General features: G+C 39.4%; 1 protein-coding gene across 1 annotated transcript; it reads right to left on the bottom strand.

Annotated features, from left to right (window-relative positions):
* Nucleotides 1–6,648: 6,648 nt before the first annotated feature.
* Nucleotides 6,649–19,144, bottom strand: LOC122829443 (neuronal acetylcholine receptor subunit beta-2-like). The gene is made up of 8 exons (XM_044114000.1): nt 18,591–19,144; nt 14,685–14,830; nt 12,417–12,461; nt 12,226–12,335; nt 11,556–12,082; nt 9,849–10,327; nt 8,615–8,760; nt 6,649–8,004 (listed from the first exon to the last, which is right to left on the bottom strand). Exons 1-8 carry the CDS (start codon nt 18,634–18,636, stop codon nt 7,989–7,991), a joined length of 1,515 nt encoding a protein of 504 aa, XP_043969935.1. The 5' UTR covers nt 18,637–19,144; the 3' UTR covers nt 6,649–7,988.
* Between the last annotated feature and the right edge of the window lie 206 nt (nt 19,145–19,350).

Consider the following 19,350-nt stretch of genomic DNA (forward strand, 5'->3'; position numbering starts at 1 on the left):
TGATGTGAGTGAAATTTTACAAAGTCTTTACCCAGGAGCTGAATAATAAATACGCACACTTTGATTCAATAATGGCATGTTAAAAATGCACTAACCCTGTGCTAACAGCTGACCAACTATGTTATCTTTTTCCAAATGAATAATTTAGCCTGTGGTCATCTTCCTCCAGTAAAAGTTGACTCTCTTGTGGCGCATGCGACGTGAATAATAACTCAGCCCAGAAATCCTGGGTGAACGTTCACTAGTGGTATTACAGTGTCACTCCTTCACCTTGAAGCTTTAACTACTGAGATGGACATAGTAGGAAAAAACAACACTGTAATATGAAAAGAGATTTCCTGAAACAATCAACTTCGCTTCTTATGTTTATTTTTATTTATATAACAAGCTTCCACATGTGGTTTGCATAAAGATGGAAAGAACCCGGCTGATGGACAGCAAGATATTTTTCAGTGACTCTTGAGACCGCTGGAGGCAGAACGGCTAAAGATCTACACAAATAAATCCATAACTCCAGAAAACACTCTGACTTTAACTCTAACTTCCTTTAAGGTTGTGGCTTAGAAACATTTCTGATTCCCAAATGTTAGTATTGCACATCTATCACTGTGTTTGAGGACTTCGTTAGCTGCTTGTTTGTTCTCATTTCAGCACAGTCAAAACTATCAAAACAATGTCTTTTTTTTCCCTTTGTTCAGCAGGAATCAGTTTACGCAGTCTGATCCAGAGAGACTCTAGCTGCACAAAAAGGACGGATGAAGAAAAAATCAGGACAACATGGATAATGTGCTTTTGATGTCTCCTGCGTTGCCACCCGACGAATGCTGTGTTCGCGGTGTGGCGTCATGACACACTCATCTTTGCCAGCCACATTACAGAAGCAGTACAAAAGGGGAAACTTGGCTCAAAAGCAATGTTTCTGCCAGGACTCTTTAACACGATGCCTCAGAACCTGTCCTGCCAGGAAATGTTTCATTCACATCTGTTGTGAAAGCTAAGTCCCGAATCCTCACATCCCCTGTTTTTCGCTGGATTTTCTTACAGTTAATGCTTCCATCTCCTTTCACTTTGCATACCTGCGGCACACTTCTGGACCCGCTCTCGTTCATTCAGCTCTAATGTGTGCCGTCTTTCTTCCTCTGGTCGAACACAAACACATAAAAATATCCATCTGCCTCGCTGGAACTTTTAGCCCATGCTGAATTATTCACACCCGCATATCTGCACTGCATCCCCATGACCCAGAGAAGAGCTTTTATTTTGAACCCTAAGCAACAAAGGCTAGATGGGGTGTTTTTTTCTTCCCCCCTGGCATGATTGTGTCACTGAGGAGAATTTAATGGAGTAAAAGGCTGAGGGGGTTTCTAAGAGCTTCCAGGAGGAAGGGATGTAAATATCTAGACTTTACTCTGAAGGTGAAGAGGGAAATGCCAGCATTGGAGTGGTGAAGAAATAAGGTTAGGTCTGCCACAGGGAGAGCAGGAAGTGTGATTCTCAAAAGAAATCAAAAGTGCTCCATTCAACACATCATGTCAGGTAACCCAAACAGCTGTCTTCTCCTGCAAACTGCTGCAATCTGGTGCAATAAATGGCAGATATTTGGTTTGCAAGAATAAATCCTACCAACAGTCACAACACAACGAAATACAACAGGAGACTGAAAGGTTTTAGAGCACATTCTGAATTATAGAGGCAGTTTGATCAGTTCACTGAACTAACACGAGTAAATAAGCAACTTAAATACGTTTAGAAAAAAACACATTTTGGGTGTAAAAGTTTCTTGTCTCAATGACTAAATTGGCTCACATGTATACACACTCCCTACTAGTTTTTGGCTCCTTAAAATACAATGTCTTTCCATTTCCTCAACCTCATTCAAGACTTGTTGGCTAGATTGGTGGATCTATCTTTTTAAAGCTAGAAGTGGCTCAAAGATCTGAAAATACTTCACCTGGACACTCAGCATGAATAATAAGTGTAAACAAGAGGGACACAAGAGGAGTTAGATTTCAGCAATACAATGGTGACGTTCGAGAGCCCTTAGATTGGCAGATGATGAGTTTCCAAACACTTCAAAACAAGCTGAGAAGGAACGTGGCAAAAACTCTCAAAAGGCACAAGAAATTTCTGATTCCAAGAAAATGACGAAGAGATAAGAAAAAAACATGCTAGAAAACCTGTTAAATTAAAATAGCAAAACTACAACAAAGAACAAAGTGAGACCCTGAACACAGTCAGGGTTGAAATCATGAAAACAGTGCCAACGTTGATGGTTAATAAATGGGGATCAGATGTGAAAAGGAGGCGGAAAACATGACTAATGAAATCAAACTAGAGTGAAAGAAAGCACTGCAACTAACAGCCAAGACAATGTCATCAATATCTAAACAATTATGTGTATCCACAGTCTGTTCTTATTTGGAACCACACCAAAATTCAAATCTGTTAGACAGACGATGCAAAAAAAAAAGTTCAAAACTTACTCATTCTAAGCCAAATGAAATTGGTTTTATAAATGTCTTAGTTGTTTCTGCTTCGTATAAATTAATCACTAAAGGCCATTTTTTCCCCCTTTTCTTTGTCTTACGACCCCTGAGATTAATTTAGTTTAAGATTTTTTTCTTTTCTTTTTACCTAAACTCGATCAAAATGTTTTGTGTTTTTATCAAAACACTTGCAATCTCGCTCCTGAAAAGAGGATTAACAGCCTGATGCACACACCTACACACACACATGCATATGTTCATTTGTTTGACTGAATAAAGCAATAATATGTTTGTCTCTGCCCACGCAGGCCTATATAGAGTTTATTGCCTCTTATGAAGCTTTGTGCAAACCCAAGTAAAGACGTACATAAGAATGATTTGCATCCCAGCAACACGCACCATATTTTCCAACCCAAACGCAAACTGAACACCCATGGACATTCATACTTCTGTGATTCAGCGCTTCTTCTTTCTCTTCTTTTCTTGTATTTGTTTAGAATTTTCCTCAGGACAGTAAAATGTCCTGGCGTCTGTAATATGTTGTCCAAATGTGGGTTTGCTCACTCTTACTTTAACGGTAATGAATCAAACTGGTGACGCCAACTTTTTTTAATTAATTAATTAATTTATTTATTTATTTATTTACCACAATCATCTTTACATGAACATGCAAAGAAATTGCTGAGCTTTGCATCGGCACTAGAATAAAGCTCATTAGTTTGGAAATTGTTTGATGGCTGCGTTTGTGTGAAAGAGATGCTGCTGCAGCATAACCAAAGCACTCAAATAAACTTAGCGTGTCTATATTGAAGCAAAATTACATCTAAAGTCCAACTGTAAACTTTCTTGACAAATGTAACAAATACATCCTGTAAGACTTTTCAGATGCATGAATAGAGAAGAATTTTACATACTGGGATTTGACCAGAGTAGAAAGAAAATCAGATGTTTGTTTTTCTTTGTGGACTTCTGTCTCAGATCGGTGTTTGGTCCTTTCTGGTCATCCAGGAATGCAACATTCTAACCCTGACACACACACACACACACACACACACACACACAAGCTGACATGCAGTAAGATCAAATGCCAAGTAGAGCTAGAAGGGGCTTATTCCGAGAAACACTGACATAAGTCATCATGCTAACCTGGCGATATATGCAGGGGCCACAAAGACACACAAAAGCTCATCTGGAGAGAGAGACGGGGGGAGGGGATGGGTGTCGTCTGAAACTGGAGTGTACATGCTGCACTTGTCTAGTGCCGCATCATTTTTCATTTTCCCTTTTCCCTTCCCTGCCTTTATCAGTTTGCAGCCGGAAACTTTGCAGTCCGTGTACTGAACGCCACCGTACACATCTGCATGCACACAAATGAGCAAGAGTTCAGATTTTGCACGCAGCTTGTCCCACGATTTCAGCTGCTTGGGTGTGCAGCGTGAAAAAGGACAGATAATTGGGTTTATCACAGGCATATTTTTAGTCCCCATTTCTCCACACACAATTTAAGAACGCAAAAGAGCAGACAGAAACTGCAGGGAGAAGGAAAAAGAGGGTAGAAAGAAAGATAGGAAGGAAAATGGATCGCAAAGATGGAATCTGGCACGTGTTCAAGATTGGTGGAGTGTGTGAAGGAAATGCTGTTCCCACCCTCAGGCAGTGTGCAGGTTGACAGATCTGACGCGCCCTCTGGTTTACCGCAGGATGTGTGGGTGGTGGTGTGTGTGTGTGCGGGTGTGCGTGTGCGTGTGTTTGTGTGTGTGAGGAGCTATGGGGGTGAAAGAGGGGTATGTATAAGGGTCCAAAACCCAGCTTATTAAGGAGAGCATCCTTAGCCAAGGTAAGCAGCACAGGGATCTAAATTAACCAGCGTGATTCAGACGTCAGCTCACACTGACACATAGTGGAAGACACGGAAATCTAAATCTCCTGGTCGCTGTGTCATCAAGCATCAACATCGACTCCAGGGCAGAAAGAGAGCAAAAAAGTATCTGAAGCAAAAAGAGTTTTGCTTTCCGTCTGTACTTCAGTTTGGACATTGTTTTAGGAGTGTCCGTCCGTCCGTCCCTTCCTTCCATTTCTCAGAGATATAAGGTCCTGAATGAAACCTCAGACTCAGTGATATTCTCTTTTCATTTTGGAGATCGCAAGATGAGTCCATGCTGGAAGGCATATGTAGTGTGTCTGACCCGGTGTCTCCTCCCAGACATCTGAAGGGAGGTACGCATCAGATCCACCTCCGTTCTGCAACTCCTGCCATGGGTTTCCCATGCAGCCATGTGAAGGAAGACAAATTAGTCTTTTATGCTGTAAACTTTCAACATGTTCTCACACTTTTACGTATTTTTTTCATGTGGAGTCAAAAATCTAATTTCTTTGTTTCAAAATGGATCAGTAATTTTCTTATATCCTTGAAAACTTGGAGATTATTTTTTCTGTCCTGTTTGAATTTTGTTAACTTCCACTTCAAGAAACAAATTATTTAAAACCCATTTTTGTCGACCATACATGATGTTTTTTGTGTGTGCTACAGAGGTCCAGAAGAAGAGTGACGACGTTCAAGGATTTTATGGCTGAAGTCATCTTCAAAAAAAATACATGCAATACATATTTTATTCAAAATCTCTGCCACAAAATGATTTAAAGAGGAAATGCCAGAGGTACTTCCACATCTTATTGGCTCAACTGTGGCTTACTCTGCGGTTACTGGTCAAAACTGACTTATTACAGACAACTATTACATTCAGTTACTCAAACATTTTTACTATAAAGAAGACAAGTGTGGAAAACACTCCTCGTTTTCATGGATAAATGACACAGGCAACAATTTGCCAACTCAAACAGAATCATACTGTAGTAAAAGCAACAATCTAGCACGCGGCTTTCCCAGCAAGTCTGAATCCGTTGTTCACTGACACACAGGAACACAGATCTGTCAGAGTCCTTCCCCCGCCAACCTTATGCTGATATCAAGCACACTTACACACACAATATGTACGAACACACAAACCTAGAGGGGCCACAATAAATATGCGGTGGGTCGATAACTGTCCACCAGAGCAGAGACTCGTAGTTTCTTGCTGATGTGCTGACTTCAGGTCAGAAATCAGTGCTCCACTTTTGCTGAGATAAAGAATTTGGGCCCTTTAAATCATACCATGGACCATTGTGTGTGTGAGTGTGTGTTCATCCATGCAATAGTGCATTAAAAGTAACTGTCTGTCTTCGGGGGGTGCTCTGAGATGGACAGTGTCATTATTTTTACCATAGAGTGCCTCCTGGTTAGCTGATTGGGTTCATGAATTGGAAAATGGACGCTCGCAGACTCACAAAAGCACTCGGCTTCAATGGAGCAAAGACCATTTATTGTTTTTTTTGTCGATTCCGACTCACCACCTCAGCCATTAACACACTTTTTGAACTTAAAGACCGAGCAGGACAAACCCGTGGAGGATTTTAACCATCTACAGGAAGAAAACAGCTATACACACATTCATAAACCTTCACACACGCTCCGACTGACGCAGACATTTTCAATCAAAACCTGCACAAAACAGCTGCAGGAACGTTAAAGGCAGCACATCATACGCCTTCGTTTTTGTCGCTACGTTCAATTTTCTAATGTAGGAATACATTTTAGCCACTTTTTGCCAACCTCGTCAGCCCACCTGAGCACTGAACACATTGTTTAATGTCACCTTGTCACAACTCATACTGCCAGAGTCTGTAGAAATTATATTATGACATAATGTGCCCTTATTTCTCAACCCCAGGCTCTTAATGTGACAGCAGCTCTTCTACATTTACTCTGCTGTCCATATTTAACACCAAAGAAGTGTCGGCAGATACGAAACCAACTCTGTGACGAGAAGATCAAAAAACTCTGCGTGTGTCATTGCATGTTAGGATGGAGTGTTGTGCACAAAGAGGGATTGTGATTTAATCATAAATCTTGTCAAATTAAAATCTGTCATGTTTGTGTTTTAAACATGGGACACGTTGAACAAAAGAAAGAAAGTAAAAACATTTTGTCAGCACATTATTGTAGAGTTTCAACACAGAATTCTTTTATTCAGCATATTGCATTAGAACACAGTTAGTGTGGAAAATCTTTTAAAATTCAATCATCTTATTTTACACGTCTAACATCACATTGTTCCTGGGTGTACATTTGCATCGTTCCAAAAAGCGTAGCTACCCTCAGTTTAAATCCAAAAAGTAAAAAAAAAAAACAAAAGGAATAGACAAGGCCCTTTCAAAACATCTTCTGTCTTTAATGTGACCTACATCCTGCACAATCAACTTGTTACAAAAATGTGCCGCGCACACGTCAAATAAACATTTCTGTAGTTTCAGCTTCAGCATTCTTTCTTTCTTTTCGTAGATTTAAAACATCTTGATTTGGCAGCAGTCCCTCACTCCATCCTTCAGGCTTTCTATCTCTGTCAGATGACAGACACATCACTTTTGTTTAGATCTTTACTTTCAGTCTTATTGAGTCTGATAGCTAAAATCCCTCATTCCTAAGCTCGCTGGCTGAAATCTGTAATGTTGGGTAAAAAAAAAAAAAAAAACCCAACTTGATTGGGTTTCATCCACCTTGAGAAAAAAAACCAGTTCAATCTGAAGAAAGTAATCCCAAGTCACAAATCAGCTTCCGACACGTTTCTCTGTAGCTATGGTGGCTGCAACCAATCACTCTTTCACTGCTTTTACATCACTTTTTGTCATGTAGTCTTTCGGGGAAGTTTTCCCGAGTCGTCTTTTTGTCTGACAGGTTTTTTTGACATATCCTCTCACAAAAAATAACAGACAAAAAAAAAAAATAACAGACAAAAAAATAAATAAATAAATAACCAAAGAAGAAAAACGCAGAGACAGAAGATAACAGCAGAACAAGTAACATCCAAAGTAGAACAGTCAATGGAAATGAAGAGCTCACTAAGGGGACGGTGGAATAATAGCTTTATAATAAAGAAAGAAAGGTGAAAAAGACACAATGTTCCTGTTGTGTCATTAAATATTGGTTTGAATGGAGTGGGTGGAGGAGAAATAATTATCCTCTACCGTGAATAATAGGCCTACATGTTCAGAGAGTTTCCATAATGCAGCAGAAGGCAGATGACTTCACAAGTGCCACAGTGTGAATATACCAGTCTGTCTTTGACTTGAACCCAGTCCAAACTTTCACAGTGGTTCAAAATGATCAAAATCTGTCCTAAAGTAGTGGTGAAGGTGTATTCATCAAATGGACAGAAAAAGAGTTATAAAATCTGTCATTGCTCTTGGACATGTGATCAAGCTTCAATCCTCGCACAAAACACTGGTTCACATTTAAAGTCCAACGTTGCAAATTCAAAAAGTGTGGCAGGCTGCCCAGATCAGGCTGAATGCACATCAGATCAGATCAGACCAGCAGCAGCTGAATTATGTTTGACAAGTGTTCAGCTTCTTTTCTTCTTTTGATGCTGATTTGACTGTTTTCTCTTCTGTGCCACAGAAATCCTAGAAATCTCCATATCTGCAGGGAGAAAAACACAGCACAATAAATGCATTTGTGTCTTTACATATAATATAGAGACACAAATCTAACACTAACGCTTCGAGTTAGATATTCCTGGGAGTAGTTGACATAAAGAATGTTTTGAATGGTACTGTTTGAATGTTTCCTACTGAGTTGTGAATGAAATATTAAATGTGACAATTACACCTGAGAAACTTTTGATTCTGCCAAAACACAAAAACAGTTCTTCTTTGCTTCTTCGACTGCTTTGATATTTTGTCAACATCAATTGTCAAGTCTAGTCAAAGATTTTGTATTGGCTTTATGTCTGGACCTTTAATGGCATGATTATATATTTTATCTAAAATGTTTTCTGTTGTCTTGTTTTATGCAACTTTAGAACTATCATAAGTGATTTTTATTCCTTCATACCACTACCCACATCAGTCATAAAGTGGATTATCTGAAGAAATAAATATTTAGGAATCAATGGGGAAATTAAATCTAGTGATGAATGATGGAAGTGTCAAAGCACTTTGTTATTTAAGGTTTTAACTGGAGCCTTTTTCTGGTTAGAAATCATGTCAGAGTTCATTTGAATGAGTGTCTCACAGTCTGCCCGACTTACTCCGTGTCATCAGCTGTGGGCGTGTTGTAGCTCTGGAAGAGAGGCTGCATGAAGAGTCCCAGAGTTCCCACCACACACACCAGGATGAAGATCCAGAGAAAGAGGCGATCTATCACCATGGCAACGTACTTCCAGTCCTCGATGATCTGGAAGCCACATCAGAAAGTCAGAAGTTGTGACGAGCTCATTTTAACATAATCCATATGTTTTGAACCAATCACCCTGAAGTCACTTTTTTTGTAGATTTTTGCACCAACAGTTTATCTGTTTTTAACATTACTTTAAAATACTTGCTCTAAACATTAAACTCTCTTTGGAGATGCTTATAAGATAGGAAGAACAGACTAACAGGAGTTTGAAATTTTGATATTATGAAGGCTTTCAGGTCTGTTGCCAAAAATATTTTTAGCTATAAAACATATGACTGATATTAAAAGGCTGGCTAAAAAACATCCGTCATGATCAGCTGCATAACATGAAGTTGGTGCTAGCTCCTGGGTAAATCAACTTAGAGGTGATAAAGACCAGATTTCTATTTTTATTCATCACTTTAATCTTTCCGACTGTTCCAAATTAAAACACAGGTTCGCAGAGAGCCTGAAACCTTGAAATGAACAAAATTAGAGCATCTTGGAAAGGAATTCATGCCTTCTGAACTTTTTACCAGTTTGCAAAAGATATATTTTATTGGAAGTTTATGTGATAGATTGAAACAACATAGTGCATTTGTGAAGTGAAAAGAAAACTATACATGAGTTACAAAATGTTTAGAAGTGAAAACCTGAAATGTGTTGCATGCTTTTGAATTTCATAACTTTTTACTAAAGTTACAGCAAATATTTTTAGATTTTGCCTCTAACTTTATAATGCAACCGTACTTTAAACTTTCCTAAAAAAAAAATTTCTAATTTATATTTAAAAATCTCCCTCACCCCCCCAAAAATGCCAGATGTACCCCAACCTTGCTTAATACTATTTTTTGTGGAATAGCCCGCATAAATACATTGAGGTTGTGATGTAAAAAAATGTTTTCAGGAAGTAGGAATATTATTTCAAGGCACTGTAAACACTGTATGTTTAGAGAGTCAGTCTTTTCCATAGATCTGATATGTCACACATCAAAATCTGCTTTTTCTTCTTTTATTCAGCCGCTCTCACACATCAAGAGAGGCTGATGATCTAATGATGATTTTCATTCTATCTCTCCTTATTTCTCTGTACTTCAGCTCCTCACCCCTTCATTGCCGCCTTCCATCTTCATGTGTTCAGCGATATATTTCACTCCATCCACTGCTTCTTCCAGCTCTGCATCCAACTGCGCCGCCGTCGGCCTCCCAAAGTCGGGGGAGTCCCGGGCGTCGCCCATCTTCCAACAGCAGTTGTACGCCGAATCCTCGTTAACGTAGAAAGAGTTGCAGTCTGTGGGGATTCCTCCCAGTCTGGCGTCAGTGTGCTGCCTCCTGCCTGCGGCACTGTGGGAGCTGCTTTTAATGACGGCCTTCCTGCTGGTGAGCCTTTTGCGGAGTTTATTGTGGACGTTGGAGGAACCCGGGCGTCTCATGAGCAGGAAGGTTGCAAGGCGAACCAAGAAGAGGTGCTTGACCCAGTCTGGCATGTAGTGAGTAGACGGGGAGCGGTGATGCACATTGAGGACACAGGCCGTACTGACAGTGGAGAATGTGACCAGCACCATGGTGAACATCAAGTATTTACCTGGGAAATGTTCAGAAAAAGAGAAAAAAGGGGTAAAACCAAGACATATTACTACATCTACTGTATACTAATGTGTGGCTTCAGGGCTAAGCTTCTCAAAGACTTTAAAACATGAATTATACGTACATAATCGAAAAGTAATTATCTCTAACAACATAAATCCTATGTGTGTTAAGCTACAAGGAATTAGCTCATAAACAAATCATTTAAAATGACACTTTCCGATCTCGATCTTGGAAATATGAGCTACGTCTACAAACCAGCTGCAGCTTCCTGACAACAAACACTCAATACAGAACCTATTTTGGAATAAGTGTCTGTCCATCTTTCATTTGCATATATTTTATGTTGGATACAGTTTTACTTACCTAATTCATTAAATACAACAAGATTAAGAAATTGCTAATTGTATGTTACTGCAAACTGAACGAGGGCAGTGTCCGTTCTCACAGCCCACATGAATCAGCTGGTTCTGTTCCTTTCACACTCCACAGTATTCAGAACCTCCATTGTTTTGTAAAAGTTTATTGATTCTGGGAAATCTAGAAGACCTCATTTCAGTATTTAAGAAGTGACGATGTTAAATTTTCTCCAATTACTGCAGAAAATAATGCTGACTGATGCTTTCCAGAAAAAAACCCAATGGGCATAACATCTGGAACAGGATGTTTTAAATTTCTCTTTAAGAATTAGTTGTGCCTCCACTAGCAACATCCGTGTGCTTTTTCTTTCTCTTTCTTGTCCTCCTCTCTATAAGAAGGACAGGAGCTTCTTAAAGAGACAGAGGCCCAATTTCAAGGCATCAAATTAGAAAGTCAAACTTCTTCTAAGTAAGGTTGTTTATAAAGCATTTTTATAACTGAAGGTAACATAGTTACTTGGCTGTGCTATACAATGAAATTTGTGCCTCAAAACTACATGAAACCACCACTGTAAAACTCTACAAAAGCCATCTATATTCTGGAAGAGTTTTAAAATTGTGGTGTTGGTTTAGTCAGGTGTAAAAAGCTCCTGTATATAGATAAGGTTTCTCTTTGCTGAAGTCAGTGTTTCTAAAAACCTCTAAGAATGTAAACTCTTCAGATTGCTTTTTAAACACATCCATTTTAACAAAAACATTTTATAAAACGCCAGATGATAACTTGGTTACAGTTATCAGAGCTCTACAAAGTTTTGTCTGGCCTTGAACCAATCACATGAGCAGCAAACAAACACAAACTTCACAGACCTATGAGTGGCACTGCCAGGGAGGTGGGTGGCACTATCTTTGATATCAGGAGCAGGAACACGGTGAGGGCCAGCAGCACCGAGATGCACAGCGTCATCTTCTCCCTGCAGTCCGAAGGCAAATAGAACACCAGGATGGCCAACGACGTGATCAGCACGCACGGGATGATCAGATTGATGGTGTAAAACAGAGGCTTCCTCTTGATGACGAAATCGTAAGTGATGTCAAGGTACGTGATGTCGCTGGGGTCCTCGTTTTTGCGTGCCGGGAGCGAGACGATGTCCCACTCCCCGCTCGGCGTGAAGTCGTCCCGGCTGGCGAAATCGCTGGTGAGGATGAGGTCCACCTCTGTGTGGTCGTACGTCCAGGAGCGAAACTTGAGCGTGCAGTTCTGTTGATCGAAGGGAAAGTTCTGCACCTCGATGGAGCATGCGGACTTGTAGATGGCTGGGGGGAGCCAGAAGATGTCGCCCGTGTTGGAGACCACAGCGTTGCAGTAGAAGGAAACTTCATACACTCCGTCGGCACTGTGACATGTTCAGAGATTGGCCAAAAATATTCAACAGTGAACAATCTGTCCATTCAACAATACAGCCATGGTTAAATGCATTTTCACATTTTCTCTGTACCTTCAGCTCATTTTATCAGTTTACGTTTTCCACCTACTCACTTGTTGTAAAGCACTATGTCAGGAAGCCAGATCAGTTTGGAAGGTATTCGCAGTTTTTTGATGCCTTCATATTTTTCCGGGTCCCATCTCAGTCTGTAGTCATTCCATTCCTATGGAAAGGGTCTTATCAGCAAACCAACAATGTATGAATTGTGATGCAGACAGGGAATTGGAGAAAGACTGCACAGTACCTGAAACAGCCACACATTGGTGGTCATTATCTGCTCCCTTTCATTCTACAGAAACAAAAAATAATCATTCATTTTAAACATTGATTGGATTTCTGCCATTTTTTTGTTTATCTGGTCGACTTTAAGCACTTCATTATTAAAAGAAATAAAACGTTAAGAAAACAGTATATTTGCAGACACTTTGTGTTAACTCTATGCTCTTGTTCAGTTGGTCTTTAATTAATGTTTTGTACATCACAACCACAGGTAATCAGACAATCAAACAGAGGAGAGAAAAACTGAACTATTTGATCTGCCTACAAAGAATACTGGATAAAGGAATCTTATTCCACACATTAGGCTAAGCACATCATCCCAACAAGGAACACAGAGGCAGCATCACATAGTCTGCATTATATACCTTGGGCCCTCTAAACATATTCATGATTTGGAGGGCCTCACTTTCCACTTGAAGATCACTGTTACCAGATGTTCTCCATCCAAGCTCATCTCTTTGCAAAAAAGGAACACGCGGAAAATGTAGTCTCAGGATGAGCAATTTTATAATTTTATAATTTAAAATTTTAAATTAAAATAACCTCCTCACAGCCCAGATGGATCATCAATGATTCATTCAGTTTTACAAAAACCCAGACATCCAAATAAAAGAATGCGTCTACAACTTCTGCCTTGTATTCTCGCAAGTTCTTGTTCTGCATCGAGTTTGCAGCCCGTCCAAAAATCAAATGGGCTGTAGCTGTTCGACCTCAACATGTCAGTCGCGTATCACTGGGAAGACTCAAAGAGACGGGCAAGAAGACTCACACTTGTTCCCAGCCAGCGGCAACTTCAAGCTGTCACTTCATCTAACCCGCGAGCCTTTTTACTGAGACCCTATGATGCAGAGTTTGAATGTTTGCATGATCACATCACATTTCCATCATTATTTTACTGATTATGTGTGTGTGGGTGTGCGTGTGTGTGTGTGTGTGTGTGTGTGTTTTTTTAAAAAAAGAAAAATCCAGCTAATGCAATGTCACCATATTTTCTAAACATGTAAATGACTCACTGATGCAACACGATGATGGAGCAGTGGTTAGATTTTATGCCATGAAATCTATGTAGCAATTTAAATTAAATGAGTTTATTATATAGAGAAAATGAATTTTATTAAATATTAGATAAATATCTATACAGACAGATAGAGAAACAGTGTAGGTTTGTTACAGAGATCTCATCAACTATAACTTGTAAAGCAGCACAGAGTCTGTTTATTAAGCTGTATTTCATACTGAAGATATTGCCTCGGTCGGTTTTGCATAATCACTCCTCTCACACCATAATTTATATTTTGGACTTTTTTTTCTTCATAGTGCAGTGGAGCCTCCGGAGAAACAACAAAAACTCTAGTTGTCTGGTAAGGTGCATTTCCAATATATTAAACAAAAATCTATCAGACATGGTGTAATGATGTAGTGGGAGGATGAATTATCATCTTAATATCAAATTATACTTCTTCAGTTTGATGTTTTGCTTCACAAAAAGCCAAATGGATTCCACCAAAGTCAAGAGTGTAAAAGAGCTGATTAAAATCGGTTTCCATTCTTCTTCTCTCTACTTGTGTTGACAATGGTAAGCTCACATTTTTAGTAGCAAAAACATTGTTGCAGTCAGTTCTCGTCTGGAAATTAGACGCTCAGCAGCCTCTCTGGGTCCAAGTGGCTCTGTGTAGGATGGGCTCAGGGAGAGCAGCTGATTAAAGATGCATGGCATCAGAGACATTGGGAAGTTGTCTGCTCAGAGCCCAGAGGGTTTAAAAAAAATGAAAACAGCAGAGCCCTTTTCTGCTACAGTTCTCTCATGATGCTGCCTTATGTTGGATGATATAAAAGGGTCGGCTGTCAAATTAAAGCCCAATTTATGGGTTTTTCACCCAGCATTGCCTCTAGTTGAAAAATCTGGATCCACTGAAGTAAAGTTTAGCGCTCCTTCACAGAGGGTGGCCCATTCTGTGGAAATCTGGAAAATTATACAGATGATGTAAGGAGTAGTAAAATTGTAAAAAAAAATTGTAAAAAAAACTTGTTTTTCTTAAATCTCACATTATCAACATGAAAAGTTTAAGTGAAAAATTAGAGAAAGGTTGAAGGGGTATAAAAACTTTTGCTAAAGCACTGTATAAAAACTTCATACTGAAGCTGAAATATTATAGTCGGTCTTCAACGTACCAATGAAACTGGCCCCAGAACCCAATTTTGACGATTACTGTGGATCGTAAACTATACTCACAACACTGATGAGCTGCGACAGAGAAACCTGTATGGAGATGGTGACCTGTTGGCTCTTGTTCACCGCAGGTCTGATCAGCTTGTTGTAGCGCTCCGGTCCCAGCAGGTGGTTCACCAGCCGCTCCTCAGCATTCTCTGCTCTGCTGTCTGCAGGCAGAAAAGGCACAAGCAGCAAATACACTCTGACTGTGTTTAATTTCACGTGGCTGCAGGCTAAGTCAGCCATTAGAAAAACAGACACAAGCTCAAGTGAAAACATTACGTCAGTCAGTCAATAATTGATGTGATGAATAAATGCCATTTGCTCGTCCTGCGGTGAACCACAATGTCAGGAGTCTTCATTTTACCAAAAATAAACAAACAAAACAACTGAATTTGCTTCTCTTATGTGTTTAGACGCCAGTTGGATGTGAACAATACAGCTATTAATGCCTAACTCTATCACTATTACACCATGTTCTCGTTTGCTTTGTCAATGAGATTGGCTGAGCACTTTGCAGACTCTCAGAGACGAAAAAAGACAACAAACAGAAATTCAGTCATGCATCCTATGAGACAACCTCTCGAAGCTTTGTGTTTGCACAACTTTAAATGATTGGTTATGTAAAAATATAGCTCAGAACAACTTGGAGGCAAATTTTTTATTTTTTTTTGTCTCATGACATTTGCTGTCATCGTGCCTCCATTGTCAAGCAAACTTACAAAAGCAAAGCAGGCATTAAATATCTAGATGGCTTGCTTCATTGTGCCACATGAACCGTCTCCCTTTTTATTCAGTAGATTGCGTGCAGCGAGCGCAGATGTTCTTGTTACAGATGCACCATGCCGTTTCGACTCTTATGTCAGACTGGGTGTTATTTGTTTCAGTTCAAATGGGGCGAATAAATGCTTTAAAGCTAAATGAAACAACCAGTTTTCAGCTCATTTCAACCCAAAAGGACAAATAGTTTGCTGTACCGCTTGCAGAGGGAAAGTTGGGTTAAAACTAAGGATGACGTAAGCTAAACTCTGTCCTAACATGACTAGAATACTGAGCAAAAGCTGAGTTATCTCCCTTTTCTTTATATTTTGTTTGCATATAAAGAGATGCCCTTGCAATCTTTACTCTTTTTTTTTTTTTTGCACGATTTTTATTGTCCCCATTTCTTTAACTTTTGCAACAACAGTGTGATTCCCGGAGAGGATTTTACTGAAAAAACGGCCATCAGGTTGGATGAAGTTCTCTCAGACTTTCTGTGTTGAATGATAGCAGCCTGATGTAAAGTGAATGCTTATCTGTCTTGAATCCCATTTAAAAACTATGGAAAGAACTGAAATGAGAGGACAAAGAAGACACACCAAGAACATCCCGGATTAAAACATTTTTTATAGAGATTGGATCAAATTTCCACCTGAGCGATGCATTGATCTTTATGCTAGATTTTTTGAAGTCATTATCAGAAAAATTATTTTGAATTACACAATATTGAGATATTTAAATAAATAAGTGTTCAACACATATTTCCTGTTCCATTTCACTTTCTTGAACGCATGATTTGTGGACTTACTTGTTTTGATCTGATTGTATTTGCTGGTTGCCTTGGCTGTTAGAGACGTCCGCTGTGAATTTTGTATCAAAAGGCAGATTAAAACATAAAGTGACTTGTTCAGTACTTATTACTCTGCTGCATGTGGCTTCAAATGCCTTAAAGCGGCACAGGAGGACAGAATCAGTGAAGATGTAGAGCTACTGTTCTTAATCTGTGCATTTCACCACAGCTGCTAATAAACACTGCCGCTTTGAATGAGCACTGGTGCCAAATACAATTACGCAACACTGATCCAGCACAAATCTTCTGGCCTTTAAGGAGAAGCAAACACAGGGAGCAACACTGTAAAGGACACAGTAGGCTGCCCCAGTCTTTCTGAGTTGTGCAGTATTGCATCCTATAAATTATGTAAAACCTTGTTTACAGAGAATATGTATCCTGATGGATCCAATAGAGTGATGCTTAACCACGTTTTTCTGTTATATTTACATCAACTGTAGTGAGTTGTCTATTTTGTTAATTTATGCTGGTAAAATGTCCTCGCTGTTTGATTCTGACCCGGAGGAAAATGCTAAATGTTAAATGTTTAGTGATAAAAGAAGCCAAAAACACTCCATGACACGCCACAAAACCAGAATCCAGGGCAGATTATTAACAAAGAGATTCTTTTGAAACAGTGAGCCACCCAAGTGTGTTCTCTGAGAGAAACGACGCGGGGCTTTCTTGGATACATGAACAAAAGTAGCCCTCAGTGAATTATTCAAACAGCCCATCTGCTTTTACTTTTGAATATTTTTAGAGTCTGCACACAACAACTGTCCAATCGTCCAGGTAGACGGAAGAAAATATCTCTAAACAAGAGTGAGACAGATGTTACCCATCCATGAGTTTCAATTAAAAATCAAGTTAGGAAATAATTATTTTCAGTAACGTCGTTGCATTAAGAGTTGTTGAAAATTCTGCTGCTAATACTTTCTGCAAATCCCTTTTTGCCAAAAGTACAACACTTAGCAAGATGGATCTTTAATCACCCAATCTGTTTCTTCTAAAGTCTTTCTGAGGAGGTCTGAATGAAAATGAAAAGGATTTTTGTTTGGGATAACTATCCTGTTGAAAGATCTAATGGCAACTCATCTTTAGCTTATGGTCAAGTTTTTTCCTGTTTGTATGAAAATATTTTCTCATAATGCCTTAAAAGGGGCCATAATTCCATTGCAGCATCTTATGGTGGACATGAGATGTTTACACATTTTCATCCCTTGTTTTATACCAGACTGACCTCAGGTTTTTCTTGCTGAAAAGCTTAATCTTCGTCTCATCTGATTAAACACAATGATCCAGTTTAAAAAGGAAAAAACATTTTTTTTTATGACATTACTCTTATCCAACCATTGGGCCTGTATATGCTCTCTTACAATGAGCTCTGGACATGGTGGCATGGTGCGTTATGGGTACTTCTCCAACCCAGAGGCTAAAAGAAACTGACCTCTGCATCATTTTCTATTTATACCACACAGACCAAGACAGTCGTTGGTTATTAATGAAACATTTCTATCCACAGAAATCGACTTTAAGATTAAATTTTTCAATCAAATAATGGATTGGCTTACAGATATTCTTTTAAGCCAGGATTGATTTTGTTTAGAGGATATTTTGTCAATGTGAGAATTAATAAACACAAAATAAACCATGTAGATTTTCTTTTTCACTGTGAAATGATGCCACAGCAATAATTGATTAATTGGACTGTAGGCTTTTAACACATCTATACCAGGGCTGCCAACGAATGTGTCTGTATTTTTAAAAATGCCCGAATAGTGTTTCAGTTTTCAAACCGTGCACTTGAAGTTGGTGGCTGAAAGCATTTATTTAGCCAAAAGGATGAGAAAGTGCAAAAAAGTTATTAAATGAATGATGAAGAAAGAGAAAGAAATTCAAAACTGAACAGTATGTCCCATAATGCTTGCCTCAGTGTCTATGTTTTTTTTTTGTTTGTTTGTTTGTTTGTTTTTTTTATTATTATTATTATTTTATTATTAAAAACTGATAAAAACTCAGTCAAAGTCAGGGATTTTTGAGCAAATCAAGGCTACGGTACAATTTTAAAGACCCAGAACCCGAACATCGTTCATGTACAAACTCGTGGCTGTGTGTGTGTGTAGGGGAAAGGCACGTCGGTCATATCTGAAGTAGTCCAGAGATCCGTGTGCTTACATTGACATCAGCACCATGGACAGCGTCTATTTCCTCCCTGCTGAATCATAGCGCTGAATGAATTCTCCACTAAAGCGCTGCTAGTCTGAACGCCCCGGAATCTAAATGCATGTTTTTCTTCGTAAAGTTTTACGCTCAAATGCAAGGAATCGAACATGACTTACTAGTAAGCGACAGAATGAGGACCAGGAATAAAGGGTTGGGTGTCATCTCCTTCCCGCTTCCTTGCACAAACTTGTTACTTTCCGACGTTGCTCTTCAAAGAAGAATTTGAAGTCCATTTAATGACTAAATTCAATCTGTGTTGTCCATCGTGATGAAATAGGATTTTCTTTCCCACAGTTTCAGAGCAACTAGACCGATTTTAAATTCTTGAATTTTTCAGAACATTAAAAAGGAAAAAGGAAAACATGGGAACATGGAGACAAAAAGGTTCACAGCCTAAAAATTGAAAAACACATTGTGGTCGTTTTATCTCAGAGCGTTAAAAGGCACGCTGTATTTTAATTTCTTATTATTATTATTATTTTTCCCGCCGCAAGCAGCCACTGTCACAACGTCGATCCAGATCAAACAGTTATAGACGAGATCCACTTTGGCGTCGCTGTTGTCTCCAGAAATTTCAAACGCAAACTTCTTTCTCTGTGACTTGACCCATCTTCAGCCGGCGGAAGTTTGCAGATCTCTAATGAAGCCTCTGATGCGCTCCCGCTGGAACCGCGGCGCGCACCGGGAGCGCGCTTCAGCTATCACTGGCGATCTGTCTGTTACCGCTTGGAGTCAAACTCACTGAGACTCACTGAGGGGACTGAGCTCACTCAGAATGAGCAGAGTCCCGATTTGACTTTTAGATTTTGTGTGTGTGTGCGTGTGTGCGTGTGTGTGCGTGTGCGTGTATGTATTTACAACTTTGACATTTGCAAA

This window comes from Gambusia affinis, linkage group LG04, assembly GCF_019740435.1.
Source record: "Gambusia affinis linkage group LG04, SWU_Gaff_1.0, whole genome shotgun sequence".
In the NCBI taxonomy this organism is placed as follows: Eukaryota; Metazoa; Chordata; class Actinopteri; order Cyprinodontiformes; family Poeciliidae; genus Gambusia; species Gambusia affinis.

Excerpts from the sequence above, each read along its gene's own strand:
- LOC122829443 (XM_044114000.1), bottom strand. The coding sequence starts at position 18,636 with ATGACACCCAACCCTTTATTCCTGGTCCTCATTCTGTCGCTTACTA. Across the intron at positions 14,831-18,590 it reads CCTCATTCTGTCGCTTACTA|ACAGCAGAGCAGAGAATGCT; the intron begins GTAAGTCATGTT and ends TTCTGCCTGCAG. Across the intron at positions 12,336-12,416 it reads CCAATGTGTGGCTGTTTCAG|GAATGGAATGACTACAGACT; the intron begins GTACTGTGCAGT and ends CCCTTTCCATAG.